Here is a 19,657-nt window from a genome sequence, read left to right as displayed (position 1 = left end):
AGGTAAGGCAAAAATAGGGGAAGAAGCACATACAATGATTAATCAGGTGTAGTAGGCCTATTATGTTAAGTAGTGTCTTTTTATGTTGGCATCGTTATGTTCCGGTCTTGTTCTTACTCTCATGGTGGGTAGAGTAAATAGTTCCGTAATTTGGGTATTCATGGTAGGTTTTATTTTTATGTGGATTGCTTCAAGAATTTATAATCTTCGTACATCTTGGGTTTTGTCTATTATACAAGTGTTTTTATTCAGCATTTCTCTTGTTAGGGTGATGTCATGGGCTTGTCTCATGTGATTTCTGGGGGCACCTGGATTGAAGAGGACAGGCAAACGTAGATAAACGACATATGAGATGAAGAAACAAGTAGTGTATTGTGAATACTAACAATAAACAGAAGCTACTCTATGACTATCTCTATTGGTCAAACTATTATGTATTAGCGATAAGACCTACCATTAATGTATGACTTACTGTAAATGTATAGCTCTTGAAATAGCACTTTCTCTGTAACTTGCTGACATTGTAACTATAAGGTGTGAAGGATAGATGAAATTGTTTATGTAATAATCTAAGATGAGGTCTGATAAAGACCTTTTGTGCCCTCTGTAATGCTTTTTGCGCTACCGCTCACAGGATGGGTATGGGGTGCACAATAAACTAGCTGCCTCCGGCGGCAATAATCAATCAAGGTCAAACGCCTCGTCAGCTTGGTCGACGTCATATCTATGTACTTAGGTTGAAACTTAGAAACCTACAATACTTAGATTGTAGGTTACATCCTTCGTGAGGGCAAGGTGTACATGTATACAACGCTTGACTGCTGTAGAGGGTTCTCCGTCGGCTTCGGCTGTTTTTGATAAGGAGGTCGGCAGTCTTCTTTGTTTTGTAGAATATGATCAGGTCTATGTTTTGGTCAGGACTAATGCTTTTTACTCCTTTACGGATTATTTCTTTCATTATTCGTTCTTCTTTTTGATGTTCACTGTGCATAGTTGATTTGTAATATAATTTTATTGGAGGTGTTCTGGTTTCTGTTCTATGTTCAGGATTATACCATCGGTCCAAGTGTCTTCTTATAGCAGCGTTTCCGTGTTTGCTATATCCGTTGTTCACCAAATACCTGAGTTATTCTTTCAAACTCTCTACTCACGTTGCTTCATTCGGAGCAGTGGGTAAGCACTCGACGAATATAAGCATTGAGAACACTGGCTTTGTATCTTTGGGGGCACTCACTCTTACCGTTCAGGCATAATCCTATGTTGGTGGGCTTAGGTATATACGTTGGTGCTTAAAGAGGTTCATGTTTTTGTTATTAGTACATTCAAGAATGGTAGACTGTTATTTTCACTATTTTCATATGTAAATCGGAGTACTGACTTCTCTCTGTAGATGGCTTTTTTAGATCAATTAGTTCATCTGAGTCTTTTACTGTGACGAATATGTCATCTACATAACAGTATACAGTTGGTTTTTGTCTACTACTGAAGACTCTGTCTTCGATGGTTCCCATATAAAAATTAGCGAATAACACTCCTAAGGGAGAGCCCATTGCTACTCCGTCTATTTGCCCGAAACGCATTGCGTAATAGTGGCTTTAGGCATTGTATGTACTAGCTCTATCTATATATCAATCCATTAATGTAACATCACTTGTATGTATATACCTTACCTGAATAAACATCTGAATCTGAATTTGTAGACACATGTCCCCTTGTGGACTGATGAAAGGGGCTTCCTTTGTACATGCCTCGAGAAGGCTCTTCAAGTGTGGCTCAGGTATGTCTAATTTGGGGGTGCTCTCGTCTCTGTATACTCTGTCCAGTATCATTCCTATGGTTGTGTCGACTGGGACGGTGGTAAATAGGGATTCGACGTCCAGGGAAGCAATGATTCCATCGGGCTGAGTAGTTTTGATTAATTCTAGGAAATCTGCTGATGATTGTAGACTATAGTTGCTTGGAGTGTATGGAGTTAGGAGTTCGTTAAGTCTCTTTGCCAGGTGATAGGTTGGAGTTGGTATTTGGCTGATTATTGGTTAAATTAATTCGTTTAAAGTACATTTCAAACCAGAAATGTCAAGATCATTATTGATCTACATTATGAGATTTTCCCTAAAACATTGCGACATTTTCGTAAGAAAAATAGTAATCGTAATGATGTAATTTTGCATTTTATTTTTTGTCAAGAAAATAATACTTGTTGATTAAAGCATTATGATTTTCATATACTGCATTTAAAGGTGTGTTAGTTGTGTAATTAATGTTATAAATGTTTCTAGGAAACATGACTTGGCACAGAGACGATGTGTTGCTGATGGTGCCGAACCTGGTCACCTACGCCACACTCACCACCCTCATCGCTGTCACCCTCGTCTGGTTCTTCAAGAGGCAGCAGAAGGTACGTACATACTTAACAGTAATTATATGGCTTGAAGGCTCTGCGCCCAGTATATGGTTTGGACACTGGACAGTATATGGCCTGGACACTGGTCGCAGTATATGGCCTGGACACTGGATAGTATATGGCCTGGACACTGGATAGTATATGGCCTGGACACTGGTCGCAGTATATGGCCTGGACACTGGATAGTATATGGCCTGGACACTGGATAGTATATGGCCTGGACAGTGTATGGCCTGGACACTGGACAGTATATGGCTTGGACACTGGAAAATATATGGCCTGGACACTGGCCAGTATATGGCCTGGACACTAGACTCAGTATATGTATATTATTTATTAAATATCCCTTTATTCTATACACTGGAGAACCAATACAATTCCTTTCCGATAAATCAAATTTTAATTCTTCGTGTCATTTAATTAAATACAATTATAGATACATTAGTTTTGCTGTAAATTGCGAGTTGATTTTTTAAGACCGTTAAAAATGTTTTTAATGATCTTCATTTGTTTATCTTCCGAACTATTTTCCTCGACAGATCTGGCTAATTGAACAGATCCCCGGGCCTAAGGCGCTCCCCATACTAGGCAACGCTCTGGAGGTTAATGTGGAACCACGAGGTGAGGCTACTTCTGCTGGTACTCTGCCTATTACTATCTTAATGACATCAATATTATCTTTAATACATCGCCAGACATTATAATTCAGCGTTTATCTTTTGAATTTTGTTAATTTCATAATACAGTATTTTGAAAATAAAGACCAATCAAGTGCATATAAAGACAATAGAAGTGTACTGGATCTGAAGGAAAGCCAGGATTGTTCCTGTGAGCCTCCGACGGCAACAATCAAAAAGCTTAGAGAACACTAAGGCATCATGAAGATCAATAGACCAATATGCTCCTTATGAAGATCTTTGAAATATTTCATGTTGATAGTTGATGGACAAGGTACAGGAGTAGATGGACAAAGGACAGAAGTTGATAAACAAGGGGTAGGAATTGATGGTCATGAGGCATGAGCTGATGGACAAAGGGTATGAGTTGATGGAAAAGGGGCATGAGTTAATGGACAAGGTACAGGAGTTGATGGACATGGGTATGAGTTCGAGTAGAAGGGGCAGGAATTGATGGACAAGGTACAGGAGTTGACGGATAAGGTACTGAAGATGATGGACAATGTACAGGAGTCGATGGCTATGGGGCAGGAGTTGGACAAGATTATGAATGGACAATATAATAGAAAATCTGCCTTTATTTTCAGATAAGCAGAAAATGCGTCGCTTTGAAAAAACTGAAACGACAATAACCCCCCCCCCCACTTGAATGTTGTCAGACATACACTAAAGCTGACATATATTAGGCTGACAACTGTAGTTATTATTTATATAATTAGCGCTTAAAATATCCATATATTCTGTGAGTGGGATTGGTGGGCACCTTGTTTATAATTATTCTCTTATATTTCCATTTCTCAGGTTCTGGAGGCGATAAAGTAATTGTAAATTATTATAATTTAGCTTAGCATTGTATTTCAATTACTAGTGAAATTTCCCATAATATAGCCACTTTCTCGATGTGAAATGTTACATTGTTTACAAATTGCAGAGTTTTTCCGAAGAGTATGTGGGTTCTGTGACTACGGTAATGTTACAAGGATCTGGCTTGGTCAACAACCCTATTGCTTGGTATCCGAGGCTAAGAATGCAGAGGTAATTCCCTACAGATGAGGGGCGCTTTGGTCGGGATCTTAAGAGTTATGGTAGAAACAAACACCTTGTAAAGAAATGTCTAAAAGAAACATTTTTAAAGTGATTAGAAATCTTATCTTTAGAACAATGTTTGGGAAGAGAAAGTTACTCGATTAGGCTACAGGGAGTATGAAGCTACTTGTTTAAGATTTCGATGGTGATCAGTAACTTATTGTGATAGGCAGTGCTTCTTAGTATTGGTTCTTTTGATAACCAGTGACTTAGTATTGGTCCTTGTGATAGCCAATGACTTAGTAGTGGTATTTGTAATAGCAAGTGACTATTTTTTCTTGTTCATTGAATGGAGTAGTTGTGTATAAGTTGTCAAATGACTGTACTAGTGATTGTATTACTGTATACTATTTACGGTGAACGTAGAGTGAAAGAACTATCAAGCATTGTAGAACATGGTGTAGTGGGGCACTGTGTATGGCATGATTGTGATTGGAGGAGTACAGGAAATTACTGAGAAATTGATCAGTGACGAACAAGGTGGGTTCTGTAGTGGACGACGGTGTGTAGATCAGATATTTTCATTTAGAAAGCTTATAGAAAAGGCTCGTGTGAAATATTGCAAGGTGCGCATTGCATTTTTTTTGACTTGGAAAAGCATAACAAAGTGATGAGCATGTAATATGTAAGTTGCAATGAGTGACTGGCTTAATGTATGTGCGTCAGTGTTGTGTGATGATTCTGGTTATTAAATACTTATATGGATGATGTCATAAGGGAGGTCGAGGTAAGATTATTAGAGAGGTGTGCACACGTTGTTTACAGGGTTATCTTGAGGTTATCTTGAGATGATTTCGGGGCTTTAGTGTCCCCGCGGCCCGGTCCTCGACCAGGCCTCCACCCCTAGGAAGCAGCCCGTGACAGCTGACTAACACCCAGGTACCTATTTTACTGCTAGGTAACAGGGGCATAGGGTGAAAGAAACTCTGCCCATTGTTTCTCGCCGGCGCCTGGGATTGAACCCAGGACCACAGGATCACAAGTCCCGCGTGCTGTCCGCTCGGCCGACCGGCTCCATTCTACGGGCTACTGTCAGTTATGAGAGCGAGTCAAGGAGAGCTGTGTAGACGAGTTCAAAGTGAATGTAGACAAAATCAAAGTTATGGTGGTGTAGAGAGATGAACGTTCTGGCGGGAAAGAAATGTGAATGTGGAAGTACTGGAAGTGGTCGATCATTTAAATTATTTGGAATGTGCTACTACCAGAAGAGGAATTTGTGCAATCGCAGTTGAAAGTATGGCGAGTGCAACAAGGAAAGTGGTTGATGCAATGACGTCCTGGTAAGGGAGCACAAGATAAGAATGTTGCAGATGCAGCCAGAGGACTGCACGAGGGAGTGGCAGTGCCGACGGAAACAAGCAAGAGTTAAAGCATTAGACATGGACACTGAGAAGCGTGTGTGGTGTTAGGAGACTAGACTAGGGAGTGATAATATAATAAAGATGTGCAGTGCAAAAGTCAATAAACTGTTAGGCTGAAGAGAGCATACTGAGATAGTTCGGACATGTTGAACAGATGGATGATGTTGGATTGTCGAAGAGAGTGAGTTCAAATGAATGTGAAGACACGAGGAGGAGAGCGTGGACATAGTGAGAGTGTGTGAGACGAAGCTGGGAGCATGTCAACATCATATTATAAATGGTGAGGGACAAATCTGGATGGAAACGTTTTGTAATATATACATATATGAAAATTCTCAGGGCACACTACGCCTTGCTCTATGGACGCTTCACTTCACATTCTACATCTGATGACCAAGTCCCATTGTTATTACTGAGAAAATCATTAGAAGCCATGATAAGGATTCGAACCTGCACACTGGGTACTCCCCAAGTTGACGTCCTAATCAACTCGGACCCTTAGAGGATTCTGTTGAATCCCAAGTTGCATTGCTTTTTAGCATGTCATAGCCGAGCTGGTTAGGGCGTTTACATGGAAGTATCCAGTGTGCAGGCTCGAATCCTTATCGTGGTTTCTATTGATTTTCTCAATAAAAATAATAATAATAATAATAATAAATTAGTGAGGGAGGGGCATAGTCTGGGCCACTGTGTGGTGGTGTATCAGAAGATTCTATACAAGATTAAATCACAATATAGTTCTGGAAATAAAATGAGAGATCTCGAGATGGCAACACCCTTGAGTGCTACATATATTCCACCGTGCAAAAACTTACCCACATATAATAATCTAATGCTGTACATAAATATAATATACTGTATTCATATAAACTTAACAAGAAATAAGGATACAGACTATTTGATCTGAATAAATGAAGGTTGACGAGACATTAGTCCGAGGATACACTTAGGGGGATAGAAATAGCCTAAGCTACTCTATCCCTTTGAAATGTATTTATTGCTTATCTCGATAAACATACTTGAACTTGTAGTGACACTTCCGTGTACAGGACTATAAGGATTAGCCCACATTAGTAACGGTTATTTTAGAGGTTTTTCAGACCGTAATTGGAGGAGCTTCTATCATGCGCGGACTGTGGAGAGTGTGGCTTGGCTCACGCCCCATGGTACTGGTCTCCTATTGTCAGCATGCTGAGGTATTCCTTATCCTGTGCTCAAGTAATGCTGCTTGGCGCGCCCCACCCATGCTGCCTCATGCTTAATGTCCAAGTTTATGTTCTGCCCGCACCAACTGTACATAGTACAACACACACGCTCATTCTCCCAGTCTCCGCCCATATTGCATCAACATTTACATCCGTAATCAGACTTACATGTCTGAGAAGGACCAAAAATAGGTTTTGTGATGCGAATAATTATGACGAATACGTGACCTATACGACGTATACGTGACCTATACGAAGTATACTCGACCTATACGAGATATCCTCCAAAATGTTAGTAAATGTAGTCTGAGGAGTGTACGTACAAAATGTGAACTGTATCGCCACAGAAACCTACGCTTCAAATTATTGGTACTGTAGAGGGCCCGAGAAAATGGCATGAACCTAATCTAATCTCTTCTAGGCCTAACATAGCACATATATGTACTACATAAATCCTAAGATTGCTTATATTAGGCTTAAAATTACTTATATTTGGCTTAAGATTGCTTATATTAGGTCAGGGAAATGTAGGGTGTTGATGTTGCTACAGTTTTTAAAAGTACTTTATTATACCAAAAGTACACAACGCGGCTTGTGTTTGGACGCAACCTTACCTATTTTGTACACAAACCTCCACAGTCGCCATATGCCCTTTAATTTCTGGAGGTGTTGAAATAACATGTATTAACATTCGACTGTCCGTTTATTTTATAGTGTAAACAGAGTTACACTAAGTCTCCCCTCTCAAAGTTTTCTATCTTACGTCTCCCGGGGGAAGACTGGGAACTCTATCTTTTGAAACGGGGAGTCAAAAAAGTTCTTTTCTGAAGGGGGCAAGCATCTTTATAACACTGCCTTCACCTTATCCATATATTGCAACCAAGGTTAGGGATTTCCCTCGTAAACATAGAAATTTGAAAGTAGTTATATAACTTTTGTTATAAGACATTTGTGGATTATTATATATTGAAATTTTTGGATAGTTTCGAGATTCATAAATGCCATGATAAGGTACAGCGAATGTTACTATCTAATTGAAACTAAATATATTCTTGTACATCAGTGTTGCAGAGTGTGCAGCAGTGTTGCGCAGTGTGCAGCAGTGTTGCGCAGTGTGCAGCAGTGTTGCGCAGTGTGCAGCAGTGTTGCGCAGTGTGCAGCAGTGTGCAGCAGTGTTGCGCAGTGTGCAGCAGTGTTGCGCAGTGTGCAGCAGTGTTGGGCAGTGTGCAGCAGTGTTGGGCAGTGTGCAGCAGTGTTGCGCAGTGTGCAGCAGTGTTGCGCAGTGTGCAGCAGTGTTGCGCAGTGTGCAGCAGTGTTGCGCAGTGTGCAGCAGTGTGCAGCAGTGTTGCGCAGTGTGCAGCAGTGTTGCGCAGTGTGCAGCAGTGTTGCGCAGTGTGCAGCAGTGTTGCGCAGTGTGCAGCAGTGTTGCGCAGTGTGCAGCAGTGTGCAGCAGTGTTGCGCAGTGTGCAGCAGTGTACAGCAGTGTTGCACAGTGTACAGCAGTGTTGCACAGTGTACAGCAGTGTTGCACAGTGTACAGCAGTGTTGCACAGTGTACAGCAGTGTTGCACAGTGTCTTGTACAGGGCGAGTTGGTGATAGTGGATATGTTTTCATGATTTGTTTTGTACATCTTTGGTTCTTTCAGAATTATTCCAATTGATACAATGTGGAAGTTACATGTGGAGTCTGCGGGGTCCGCTCTTCAGAGTCTGGGCCGGAACTACGCCCTTAGTCCAGCTGGTCCAGTGTAGCGCTGCAGAGGTAGTTTGTGTGCTCGCTCACTCACTCACTCACTCACTCACTCACTCACTCACTCACTCACTCACTCACTCACTCACTCACTCATTCACCCACTCACTTGCAAAAAAAAAGTTTACTGTAATATATATATATAATATATATATATATATATATATATATATATATATATATATATATATATATATATATATATATATAATATATATATAATATGCGAACAAGCCTGCATGGTCCCCAGGACTATATGCAGCTGAAACTCACACCCTAGAAGTGACTCGAACCCATACTGATATTAGATAATAGCAATGATTACAATGGTGAAATTGTATGGCTTAGGTACATATATTGGGGGATTGGGTAGCGCTAGATACAGTGCGAGTTTAAAGCACTAGGTAGGAAACTATGAAGATGAAATAAGGTACTTTTTGGTTTTATTTTTGAATAAGACAAAAGTTGGACAGCTGTTGAATTCGTTGGGGAGTGAGTTCCATAGACCAGGTCCCTTTATTTGCATGGCCCCTTCACTGTCTGGCTTGTTGTCGCCGTGAGGGGGCTTGGTGGGCTGCTGCCGGAGTGTGATGCTCCATGGGTCAGTCACTACATCCCCTCCCATTTCAGTGGTCGGGCCCCCCTGTCCCAGATATGGAGGTTTCTTTCGCCCCTGATTCCCTCTCGGTTGCTGCCCTTGCTGAGGCGCACTCCCTGACTTCTGCCCCCCTCCTCCAGCTGTCCTTGCCTGCCCCTCTCAGTTGTCTCCTCCCCCTCCAGACCCCGTCAGTCCGCCTCTGGTCTGTCCTCTTGCTCCCTTCCCTTTATCCTTACTAAGTTACCCATGCCCCCTAACCCTGATTTTGCTGACCCTGCTCCTGATCCTGACCCTGAGATTCTTTAATAAACTGTGTTCTTCTATACCTTTATTTCTTTTTTTGTTCTCTGTTACTGTCCTTTCTCTTTGGTAATGTCTATTCTTCAGTGGAATATTCGTGGATTTTATGCTAACTTCCTTGAACTCCAACTTCTAATTACAGTTTTCACTGCTTTGTGTTAGTCTCCAGGAACCAACGCTTGGTGCTCGTCCTGGTCACTTTCATGGTTATTTCTTTCTTTCTCCCCCCCCCCCCCGGTTCTTGCTGGGGCCCATAACTCTACTGCTCTCTTAATTTGATCTGATATTCCCTTCGTCCCCCTACTTCTTCCATCACCTATCCATTGTTCTGCTGCTGACAAGTTATTTCCTCGTCGGAGATCTCGCTCACATGTAACTATAAATGCCTACGTTGGCAGTGAGTCAAGTAAAACAGTGTCAAGCAAATTCCATATTAATCAGCCTTCTGTGTGAGCTAAAGTATTTTCTGACGGTTCACCTGGAACGGCCGGGCTGTAAGTTACATAGACATATAATCTGTTACGGGCTATTCATGCCCGTGCCACCTCTTGGGTGGCTTAATCGTCACCAATCAATATAATCTGTAGTATGCATTACAGCTGCGTCGAAACATGTATGGCCAATGTAAAGGGTCTGTATTTAGGTCATAAAGATAATGCAACGTTTTCTTTATAACGCATTAACGACAGTAACTGTATTGAACTTTTTTGTACCGACCTTTTAAGTTTATATTTTTGTTTATAGAAAATATGAAAACTGGTTTTAATATATTATCTTTTACGGTCATTTATCACGAGTGATTTTGAATGAAACTTTCAATATAGTATTATGACAGTACTAATAAACATTATTTAATACGTAAGAAGACAGAGCAATTGGTGTTTCGTCTGGCATAATTACTGGTTGTACTCTCACCAGTGTGTTTACTGCTATGTTGCTAATGGACCTCTCACCCTAGGAAACACTTCCTTGTTGTTGACTGCTGGAGCAACGTGAAGCACATTCATACCTCTTGACACACATTTAATTCTAAAGTTCTAAACAAAATTAAGACAAAAAATCGTTTTTCAAGAAGTCCATCTCTGAGGGTGATCAGTTTCTGGCCAGTAATCTTCGTAAAATATGCAGGATGAGTGTTTCAAGATCAAGAAGTCATAAAAAAATCAGCCAAAAGCTGAGATTCAATTCCTTATAACTTATCTTCCGTTTATAACAATATCTTCAGTTTCTCTCCACTTGTCTATCTTCTCTTAGTGTTTCTTGTATTCTTATTCTCACAAACACTATCTCAGGAATCTTGATAGTCCATTTCTTTTGTGTCTCTTTCAGCTCTACAAAGGGCCATACGAAAGGCAGCATTTTTTTAATTCTAGAGTTGTTTGTGCGGGTGTGTGGGCTGGTACACGCGTGGGGCTGGGAGCAGCCATTCATCCGTGCCTGGGTGGGGACGCGACCTATGCTCTTCTTCTACCGCGCCCCTAATGTTGAGGTACGACAGCCTACCACACTAGACTGACCGTGTCGTTGAGGCGGGCGGAGGGGAAAGGTGTCGTGGCTTCATACCTTTGTATGTGTTAGCGAAAGGATTCATGTGAAAGTTTTAATGTGTGTGTGCGCACACAGGGACTGGGGCTCATCTATCAATATATAAATAAATGATCACAAAAATTTGAAATTTCACACATACTGTGTATATATTGAGGGCAAATACACAGGACAATCCGTGGCAGTAAATATATGCAGTACGTCAAACTAATGTTCATAACGGCTTGAAATAGTACAGACACTTAAGATGTACAAAACCAACACATTACTTCTGCCATATCATCATGATTCATGCAGAAATATCCCTGCAAAAAAAAAAGTCAGCTGTCCTCATCATGAGCCTAAGCGGCCGCCAAACCTTCTCGTTTATGGATGAAATACGCTTAACAAAAGACTTACAACATACGCCGCATGGGAGTATCATGGGCTAGTCGGGATAGGACCAAATGCTAACCTATAAAGCATATATGGCATCTATAGCGGTCCCCCCTTTACAATTTTCACGGTCTGAAATTAAACCCGGACGTGTTTTCCGTAGAGTTTTGATGCTTGCTTCCCCCTTTTACAAGTGCATTTTCATGGCTTATTCGAAAACAATGAACGTAAATTCATTCAAGTTTAAGAATGGATGGGGGAAATTAGAGGGGGGGTGAGAGTGAAGTAGAGTGGGGAAAAGGAGGATGCTGGGGGAGAGGGAAGGATAGAGCGGGAGAGAATGGGGAGGAAGGAGAGAAAGGAAAGATAGGTTAGAATCGCACGTCTCTCACGTACAACGTCCCCCACAAGCATAACTTGGCAAGGGGTTGCACGCTTCCTCGGGGCACAAACACCACGTCTACGAACTGACCAATGTCATTGCAAAGCAGGTGCCGGAACCAATGATATTGATCCTTACACGATGGGTAGAAGAGTGACGTCATGATCACGTCACGACTACGTCACTGTTCTTTATCGCAAAGGTTGAGGCTGACCCCAGAAGTCGGAGCTTATTTTTTTTTGTTTTTGTTTTTTTTAGATATATAAGAGTTGTTACACTCGTGTACAGCCGCGAGTACGCGTAGCGTTTCGGGCAAGTCTGGCAAAATCTCTAATCCTTGGAATACGAGCCCCCACGAAGAACCATTTTTTCTGACCAGGGGGAGAAAGATACTGGCAGTATGGGGCGTTAAAGTTTATTGAAGATTAAATTCTGCAGAACATGTAAATGTATAAAGTTCAAATATAAAGTAAGTAATTATATAAAGTTTATATTAAACACGGTTTATATTATAGGCTTATAACAAAGTTGATATTATTAAACTTAATATTGAACATGTAAATATATAAAGTTTCAAAATATATAATTTAAGGACTATATAACGTTTATATTAAAATATATAAAGTAAATATATAAAGTAAGAATTAACAGTAACAATTCCAAGTCCGAGGACTAGATTTAACTTAAAAGGTACACCCGTAGTAAGTATGAGACCTTAGCCTATAGTGACATGGAAACTAATTCTGCAGAAACCTAAAGGTTAACTGGTACTAGAATTAAGGCCGAGTGCAAATGTGTAGTAATTATATAACACTAGGATATAACAGGCAGGACACAAAGAATAACTAATAAGTGAGAGACCACATAACACGTAATGTACCCGGCCAAGAGGCCGTAAAAGACCTAATGGATAAGGAGAAGGGGGTGTGACTACAAGTAGGGCTTACTAGCACCTAGACTGGGCAAAGTATTAGCTGCGGACAGCGGGACACTTGGGGACCGGCGCTGCACCCCCACCGCAGGCCAGCGGCCGGACCCCCCCCCGAAGGGCGAGTGCCAGCTGGCCGCGTGAGGCACTCAATGTAGCAGAGCAACAACGTCCCGTCTGACGTAGGATGTGGGCACTACTCTTCCGCCTGCCGTTTGCCATTATTTCTGATGTGGCGAGCCCGTCCCGAGACAGCTGGGTGCGGGGCGTAGTCATCTGAAGTCAAGCCTAGCGCCGAGAGGGCAGCGCGTAGGATCCTGGAGAAATCTCGCCTGGTGACAGGAGCGCTTGTAGGATCCGAAGAGTGTTGATTCCTGACCATGTAAGCGATACCTGGTCCAGTCGGAGCGTGCGTCGATTTTTTGTCGCGTAGCTCACCTCCCCCGGGCTGAAAGATATAAGGCAGTAAGGGTGGGCAGAAGCGGCGTGCAGTGTTATCGTGACAGGCAAGAGCACAGACGAGAGGGAAACCCTAGCTGAATCAATACGGAGACGAAAACGGGGGAGGGAGCCCGGCAGCAGGAATTAAGAGAAACCTTAATTAACAATCCTGGATGAATAAAGAGCATCCGAATAATTATACTGTAGCAATGAAGGGGGGCTAACAAATCTAAGAATCTTCCAGCAAACGGAAGGGGGAAGTACCTTTGCTAAGAGCAAAGGTGGGAGAAAACCGGTAGAACAGCAAGGAGGCACAAAGCAACTATAACAGGGTAAGACGAAACACTATAAATCTTGAATATAAACAATACATATACCAAGAAAGGGTATAACAACTAAGCAACATATACATAAACAATAAAATGGAATAAGAACCAATTCTTAAAGCCAAATCTATAACATGCTTGTGTCCTAATCGGATGTAGAATGTGAGCGGGGAACATTACCCTTGGTCTCTATCCCATCTCTGCCTCCAGACGGGTGATTGGGCTGGATGGAAGCCAAGGGGTCTGCCTTGAGTGGCCGCTGAGTGTAGTCTTGTGTTGTCAATGAGCGTCTGAGCCGCAGCTAGTACGCCGTGAACTTCGGCAACATCTTTAGAACAGGAGCAAAGTGAAATCGACGGCAGGGAGCTGCCATTCAGTAACTGTAATAAGGATAATAATAAGAATACAATGTCGTAAATAATCGCACAATGAAGAATACAATGTAATATCGTAAATAACAGATGACGGCAAGTGCCGCAGAATGGAAGAAATTAAGAAAGCAACGCCAAACCATAATAACAATTTATATTTTAATAAAATAATACTGGAATGACAGTAACGGTACGGAGTAATATTAATACTGCCATATAGCCCAGCGAATAAAGAGAAGATAATAGTATTAACGTAGGCCCTGGGCGGCTGCATCCCGGCACCGCTGCGTGCGTTGATGGTGATCAGAGGAATATCCGGCTCGCGTTCTCTTCCTCGCCGCAGTAGGGTGTGAAGGGGGGGGGGGGGGGTTCCGGCTTGTCGTGGCTGCGAATAAAGGGAACAGAAGAAACCGGCATTGAGCGCCAAGCGGGCAGAGCGCAGTGGAAGGAATAGCGGTTGGAGGTAAGGGGCCCCTAACCTAATGATAGATGAGGTAAAATTAAATAGAATACTATTACGTAGTAGGAAACAACAAAGGCGAAGGAACAAGAAGAGTAAAATAGCCCAGAAGGCCGGATGGCCAAAGAACGTTAGCGACCTATGGCCAACAGCATGCTGGCTGCGCTGGCCAACCACAAGCTGGCCGACGTCATGCTAACTGACTGGCTTGAGCTTGCCGAAAGGAAGGCCGAATGGCCAGTTTTTTGCATGACACCGTGCGCGAGGCCAGCTAAACTTCTCGGTAGCGTCCAAATGTAACTTAATGTACTGTCGATACGATGAAGAATGGGTGGTCAGATATAATGCACAAATTCAGAATAGAATATATAATGAGGGAAACGAGTGTAATAGGACGAAATAACCGGAGGAAAAAAAAAATTGTGGGGGGGGGGGGCCACCCGAATGCACTGCAACTAGCGTACCTTAGCTGAAAATAACTTAAAGGCACAGAGGCAAAGCAATAGATTAATACAAATCCTAATTGATAGTCCCTTAATAACAAATTGAACGTGAAACTTAAACAAAGAGTAAGTTGCGGGAGAAAAATTTTTCCGTAATAAATACAAATCAAATTGCGAGTCCAACAATAACAAAATTAACAGACACGCAGACGTAGGAGGAACCGATAAGCCGCGGCTCGCGCACCGCTAGCCATACCTAAACATACCTAGACAGGAAGGGGAGAAGCATAAAGGTAGCCCAGCAAAAGACTAGTAATTAGTAACTCTGCAAATAGCACATCCTGGCTGACTTAATAATTTACTTAGTAACTCTGCAAATAGCACATCCTGGCTGACTTTACTTAATAATTTACTTAGTAACTCTGCAAATAGCCCATCCTGGCTGACTTTACTTAATAATTTAATTAGTAACTCTGCAAATAGCCCATCCTGGCTGACTTTACGTAATGACGTAAGGCAAGGAAAAAGAACAAACATACTGAACACAGCAACGCAAAATTAAACATGCGACATGAGCAAAGCATCAACTGTCGGAGTAAATTAAGGTAGGCTGTTTGGGAAAAGGAATCCGTGGTAATCTGAAAGCAGGAGGCATGTTAGTGCTGAAATGTAGAACGTAATTAAGAGGTAGGGCAAGGCATGTCGCGAGATGTCTGCCAGTACAAAATAAGAAACCTTCCATATAAGCGTAATAAAATCTTAATTTACATTGTCTTAGGAATGCAAAGAACGGGATATCATTAAATATACGACGTTCCCGACGACGCCATCTGCTGGAGTGTACCGTGCCCCAGGCAACGTGGGGGCCACCCCCCTGTCCAGGTCACCTGAATAGGGCAAGTCATGGCACGTGAAGTCTGCAGGTACAAAATAAGGGTATACAATCGGCGTGCATATATAACCATTTTTACATTAAGAGAACGGAGGGAAAGCATAACAAATATAACCTGATAAGTAACGTGAATAAACTGCAAGAGCCAAGCGTAATTACTGTAACCACTGAGGAAACTAAACTGCAAAGCTAAGCATAAACTACTGTAACTACCGATGAAACTAGGCAAAAATGCAGGGCCAGGAGACGTGAAGCTAAAATAAGGGCCCGCGAATACTGCAAATAGCACATCCTGTCTGACTTTACTTAATAATTCTTAGGAACTCTGCAAATAGCACATCCTGGCTGACTTTACTTAATAATTTACTTAGTAACTCTGCAACTAGCACTGCCTGTCTGACTTTACTTAATAAATTACTTGGTAACTCTGCAAATAGCACATCCTGGCTGTCTTTACTTGACGTAAGGCAGGGTAAAAGTGGGCAAGCATACTGGACACAGCAACGCAAAAATAAACATGCGACATGAGCAACGCATCAACTGTCGGAGTAAATTAAGGAGGCTGATTGGGAAAGAAAGTCCGAGGTAACCTGAAACAGGAGGCATGTTAGCGCCGAGATGTAGAACATAATTATGAATAGGGCAAGGCATGGCACGTGGTATCTGCAAGTACAAAAAGGGTAACAATCGGTGTGGATATATAGCCATATTACATTAAGGGAACGGAGGAGATGCATAACAAATATAACCAAATAAGCGACGTGAATAACTGCAAGAGCCAAACGAAAGTACTGTAACTACTGAGGAAACTAGGCAAACTGTGCTATTATAACATAATTACAATTAATACAATTATAACATAAATAATTATAAATTGCAAAACAAAGTATGCTCAAAATAAAGCTGGACTATAATTCGTTAGAGAAACGGGATTAACACTTGTAAGTTTCCACAGTCGGTGGCTGTGGAAACGTTCCGGGCTACACCGGCAGATGAAACGTCTGGATAAACCAGCGGCCTGGGGGGGGGGGGGCCCACTGTGACTTCCGGGCTACCAGGCAGACAACACGTTTTGCGAGGGCAGCGGCGAGGGCAGGCGGAGTGAGGCAGAGCCCCAGTGTGCGCCCGTATTTATACAGGCCCCAAACTGCCCGCGCAACGCCGCGGGACGCGCTGCGCAATTGTTTCTTTCTCCCCCGCCAGAAAAATCCCCGCTTGCGATCAAGCAGTGACCATTTACAACCACGTACCCATTTCACTATTGAGTTAAGAGGCTACAGTTAAGGATTTGCACCCAGTAAATTCTCCCTGGCCTGGATACGAACCCGTGACAAAGCGCTCGCGGAACGCCAGGCGAGTGTCTTACCACTACACCACGGAGACTGATGTAACTGATCTGTAGAGACTAATCTCTAGCCTAGCTGGCGTCCCTCTTCCCACACCTGGCAAGTTACAACTGTGTACTCCCGGACTCTTATTTGCTATGGTGTAGTTGCTTAACTCCCCTTTATCCACCTTCTGCTTGGACATACGGTGGCCTCCGTATCATACAACTATTCCTAGTTATGTGGGCATTCTGGGGACACCCAACATGACAGTTTTCCATCCAGAGATAAAAAGAGATAGGCTTAGTGCACTGTGCAGTGCACTAAGCCATTCAAGTCAGCTGTGGGAGAATTTTGAGGGACATACATACTCTCACAATATTACTATCTAAAAGCTAAGTACGTACTAACTCGTGACTATCGACGACCGTCACAATAGGTACTATCTAAACAGGAGGATGGGTTGTATATTGTGGGGTGTTGATACCCATTCCCAACTTGCTCGCCCACTCCCCTTATTGTGGGGTGTTGATGCCCATTCTCCTTATTGTGGGGTGTTGATGCCCACTGGCCATTCCTGCCTATCATCTTGCCGTCACTCTCACTTTAAGCACACTTCTTCCACAGTGGCAGTGTGTATGACCAGAGTGTAGTGTTCCCACAGTGGCAGTGTGTATGACATGTTTTGATTTCTGCTTTTTCCGTGTTATCATATTTGCTTCTGGTATTTTTTCCGTTCGCTGCATTTGCTGATTTATACGCTTCTTGAAGTCATGTTGCTTATTATATTTTCTTTACATAACACGACATAGAAGCCCGTTTATGTAAATATCACAGAAATAATAAAATGGACATGTAGTAGGTGGTAAATGGGTTACTACTTAAGTAGTATATTAATGTTCTAGCTGCAACTATCGATAGTTTGTTATTCACGCAGGTTATCAATATGAACGAAATAGCTGTATGATCCTTGTGTCTAATGCATGAGAGAATCTTCACGGCGTTATAATTTATTGTAGAGCCACACGGAGGGTTCTCAGTGGATGTCCTTAAGGACAGCTTTGCTGGCTTAGTTAATGCCACTACTAAAACATGATTTAAATTACAGTTCATAAATCCAATTACAGTATATATTGTACAGCTACCAGTGGATACAATTGATACACAAAAGTGCAATAAACAATAACAATAGTTAACTGGAGAATAAACTCTAAATCTGTGACCTTAGGCCTCAGGAATCGGTTTACATAGGCTTCCCAGCTTAGCACCTTCTTTCAATAATTATTTACTGCGCCAAAAAGTGTAGAAAGTATTTCGAATGCGTGAAGTATAGTGAATTATCTTGATGTGTTTTTGTTCGCTCGATTTATATCCTAATTTGTATTTATATTTATTGTTATATTTTCTACATGGATGGTTATCTAGATGTCTCGAGTAGCTTCATGCTCACTACACAACAAACCAGACATGACAAGGGTGATCTCATTAAGACTCATATAATACTTAACAAATTGGAAATTATTTTGCAGACAACTTTCCCGAAAGGTCACATGTAACACACACAAGGGGACAACAACTTCAAGCTAAACAAGCCACAATGTAGGACAAACAGCTGTTTTTTTTTTTTACCGTAGCGTAATAAACTCATAGAATCGCCTATCCACCAGGTGGTTGTTTTCCGTAAAAGATTTTTAATTATAAATTCCAGTAGAGTATTCAACTATGCCACAACCTTGCTAAACTGATGTGAGCATTCTTCTTGACAGGGTTCATACAGCAATATTACATGCACTTCATCAGTAACATATGCAAAGGATCATCCTCATTATTGTTATTATTATTATTAATATTATTATTATTTGGCCTAGTTATTGGATATAGTTACATTAATATACTACATTAGCAATATACACATCGTGTGAAAATCATGCTTAAATATGATTACACTTTTGTTAAGGGATATTAAGAGTTCAAGCTTTTTGAATATGCATTATATCTTGCCTCTCACTGTCTCTCCATTTTATATTTTGTAAACAAATTTCAAGTTTAGTGTCAGTTGCTAGTTTAAATATTTGTGTTAACTCTCAAGACTTGAGTCTCAGATGTAGAATGTGATATTTTTGTAATACAACTTGTGCAGTATTTGTTGTAGTCAGTAAAACAAAGCATTTAATTTTTTTTGCTGGTTAACTTGTCGTGTCGACAGATCAGTCACCTCTTTCACTTCTGTAATTCCTGTACTTGGTATTAAATTTATGTTGCTGAGATTTTGTTTTAAAGTATTACTGAAGACTTTGCTAAAAGATAGGTCTAATATATAGCTCTTGAATTTATAAAAATGTAATATCTAGAGAGATTGATTAGCTTATTAATAACAGGTGTTCTCAGTTCAGTCTCATAAAGATCAGACAAATGTATTCCTTTTATTTGTTGAATAATTATGAAATTAAAAATGGAACATATAAGCAAATGAAATATATTGAATGCTGGTAATCTTTACCATAACAAGATACTTTTAATTTATACTGTGTTACTTAAGCATTTTAAAGATTTAATATTTTCACAGTTTAAAAATATAAGGATCAAGCACTAGTACTGTATTGCTCTCATAATAAAAGCCTGAGCTATTGACACATCAAAATGGCTATGTAACTATTTGTATTACACAGGTGATCCTCAGTAGTTCTAAGCACTTGGACAAAAGCCGTGACTACACCTTTCTTCACCCATGGCTTGGTACCGGTCTTCTTACCTCCACAGGTCAGTTTCTCTCTTGTTCATGTACCG

At 41.4% G+C, this 19,657-nt stretch overlaps 1 protein-coding gene and 1 long non-coding RNA gene across 6 annotated transcripts in view; one reads left to right on the top strand and one right to left on the bottom strand.

Annotated features, from left to right (window-relative positions):
* Cyp4c3 (Cytochrome P450 4c3) overlaps nucleotides 1–19,657 on the top strand; it is a 35,684-nt gene that overhangs the window by 4,183 nt on the left and 11,844 nt on the right. The window contains exons 2-5 of one of the 5 annotated variants that reach the window (XM_069336369.1): nucleotides 2,280–2,398; nucleotides 2,944–3,025; nucleotides 10,756–10,871; nucleotides 19,540–19,630. In XM_069336369.1, coding sequence (XP_069192470.1) covers nucleotides 2,285–2,398; nucleotides 2,944–3,025; nucleotides 10,756–10,871; nucleotides 19,540–19,630 — 403 coding nt within the window. In that variant the 5' untranslated portion in view covers nucleotides 2,280–2,284. Of the gene's footprint in view, nucleotides 1–2,279; nucleotides 2,399–2,943; nucleotides 3,026–4,012; nucleotides 4,117–6,617; nucleotides 6,725–8,380; nucleotides 8,497–10,755; nucleotides 10,872–19,539; nucleotides 19,631–19,657 lie in introns of those variants that run through there. The other 4 variants (XM_045759183.2, XM_069336370.1, XM_069336371.1 and 1 more) reach the window with 4 other exon arrangements.
* On the bottom strand, nucleotides 12,086–16,955 carry LOC138371460 (uncharacterized). Its single transcript, XR_011230492.1, has 2 exons — nucleotides 15,016–16,955; nucleotides 12,086–14,976 (listed from the first exon to the last, which is right to left on the bottom strand). It is a non-coding gene; the product is annotated as an uncharacterized lncRNA (long non-coding RNA).

Source organism: Procambarus clarkii, chromosome 35 (genome assembly GCF_040958095.1).
Source record: "Procambarus clarkii isolate CNS0578487 chromosome 35, FALCON_Pclarkii_2.0, whole genome shotgun sequence".
Classification (NCBI taxonomy): domain Eukaryota; kingdom Metazoa; phylum Arthropoda; class Malacostraca; order Decapoda; family Cambaridae; genus Procambarus; species Procambarus clarkii.
Note: the sequence above shows the minus strand (reverse complement) of the source record. Positions and strands in the feature narration are given on the sequence as shown.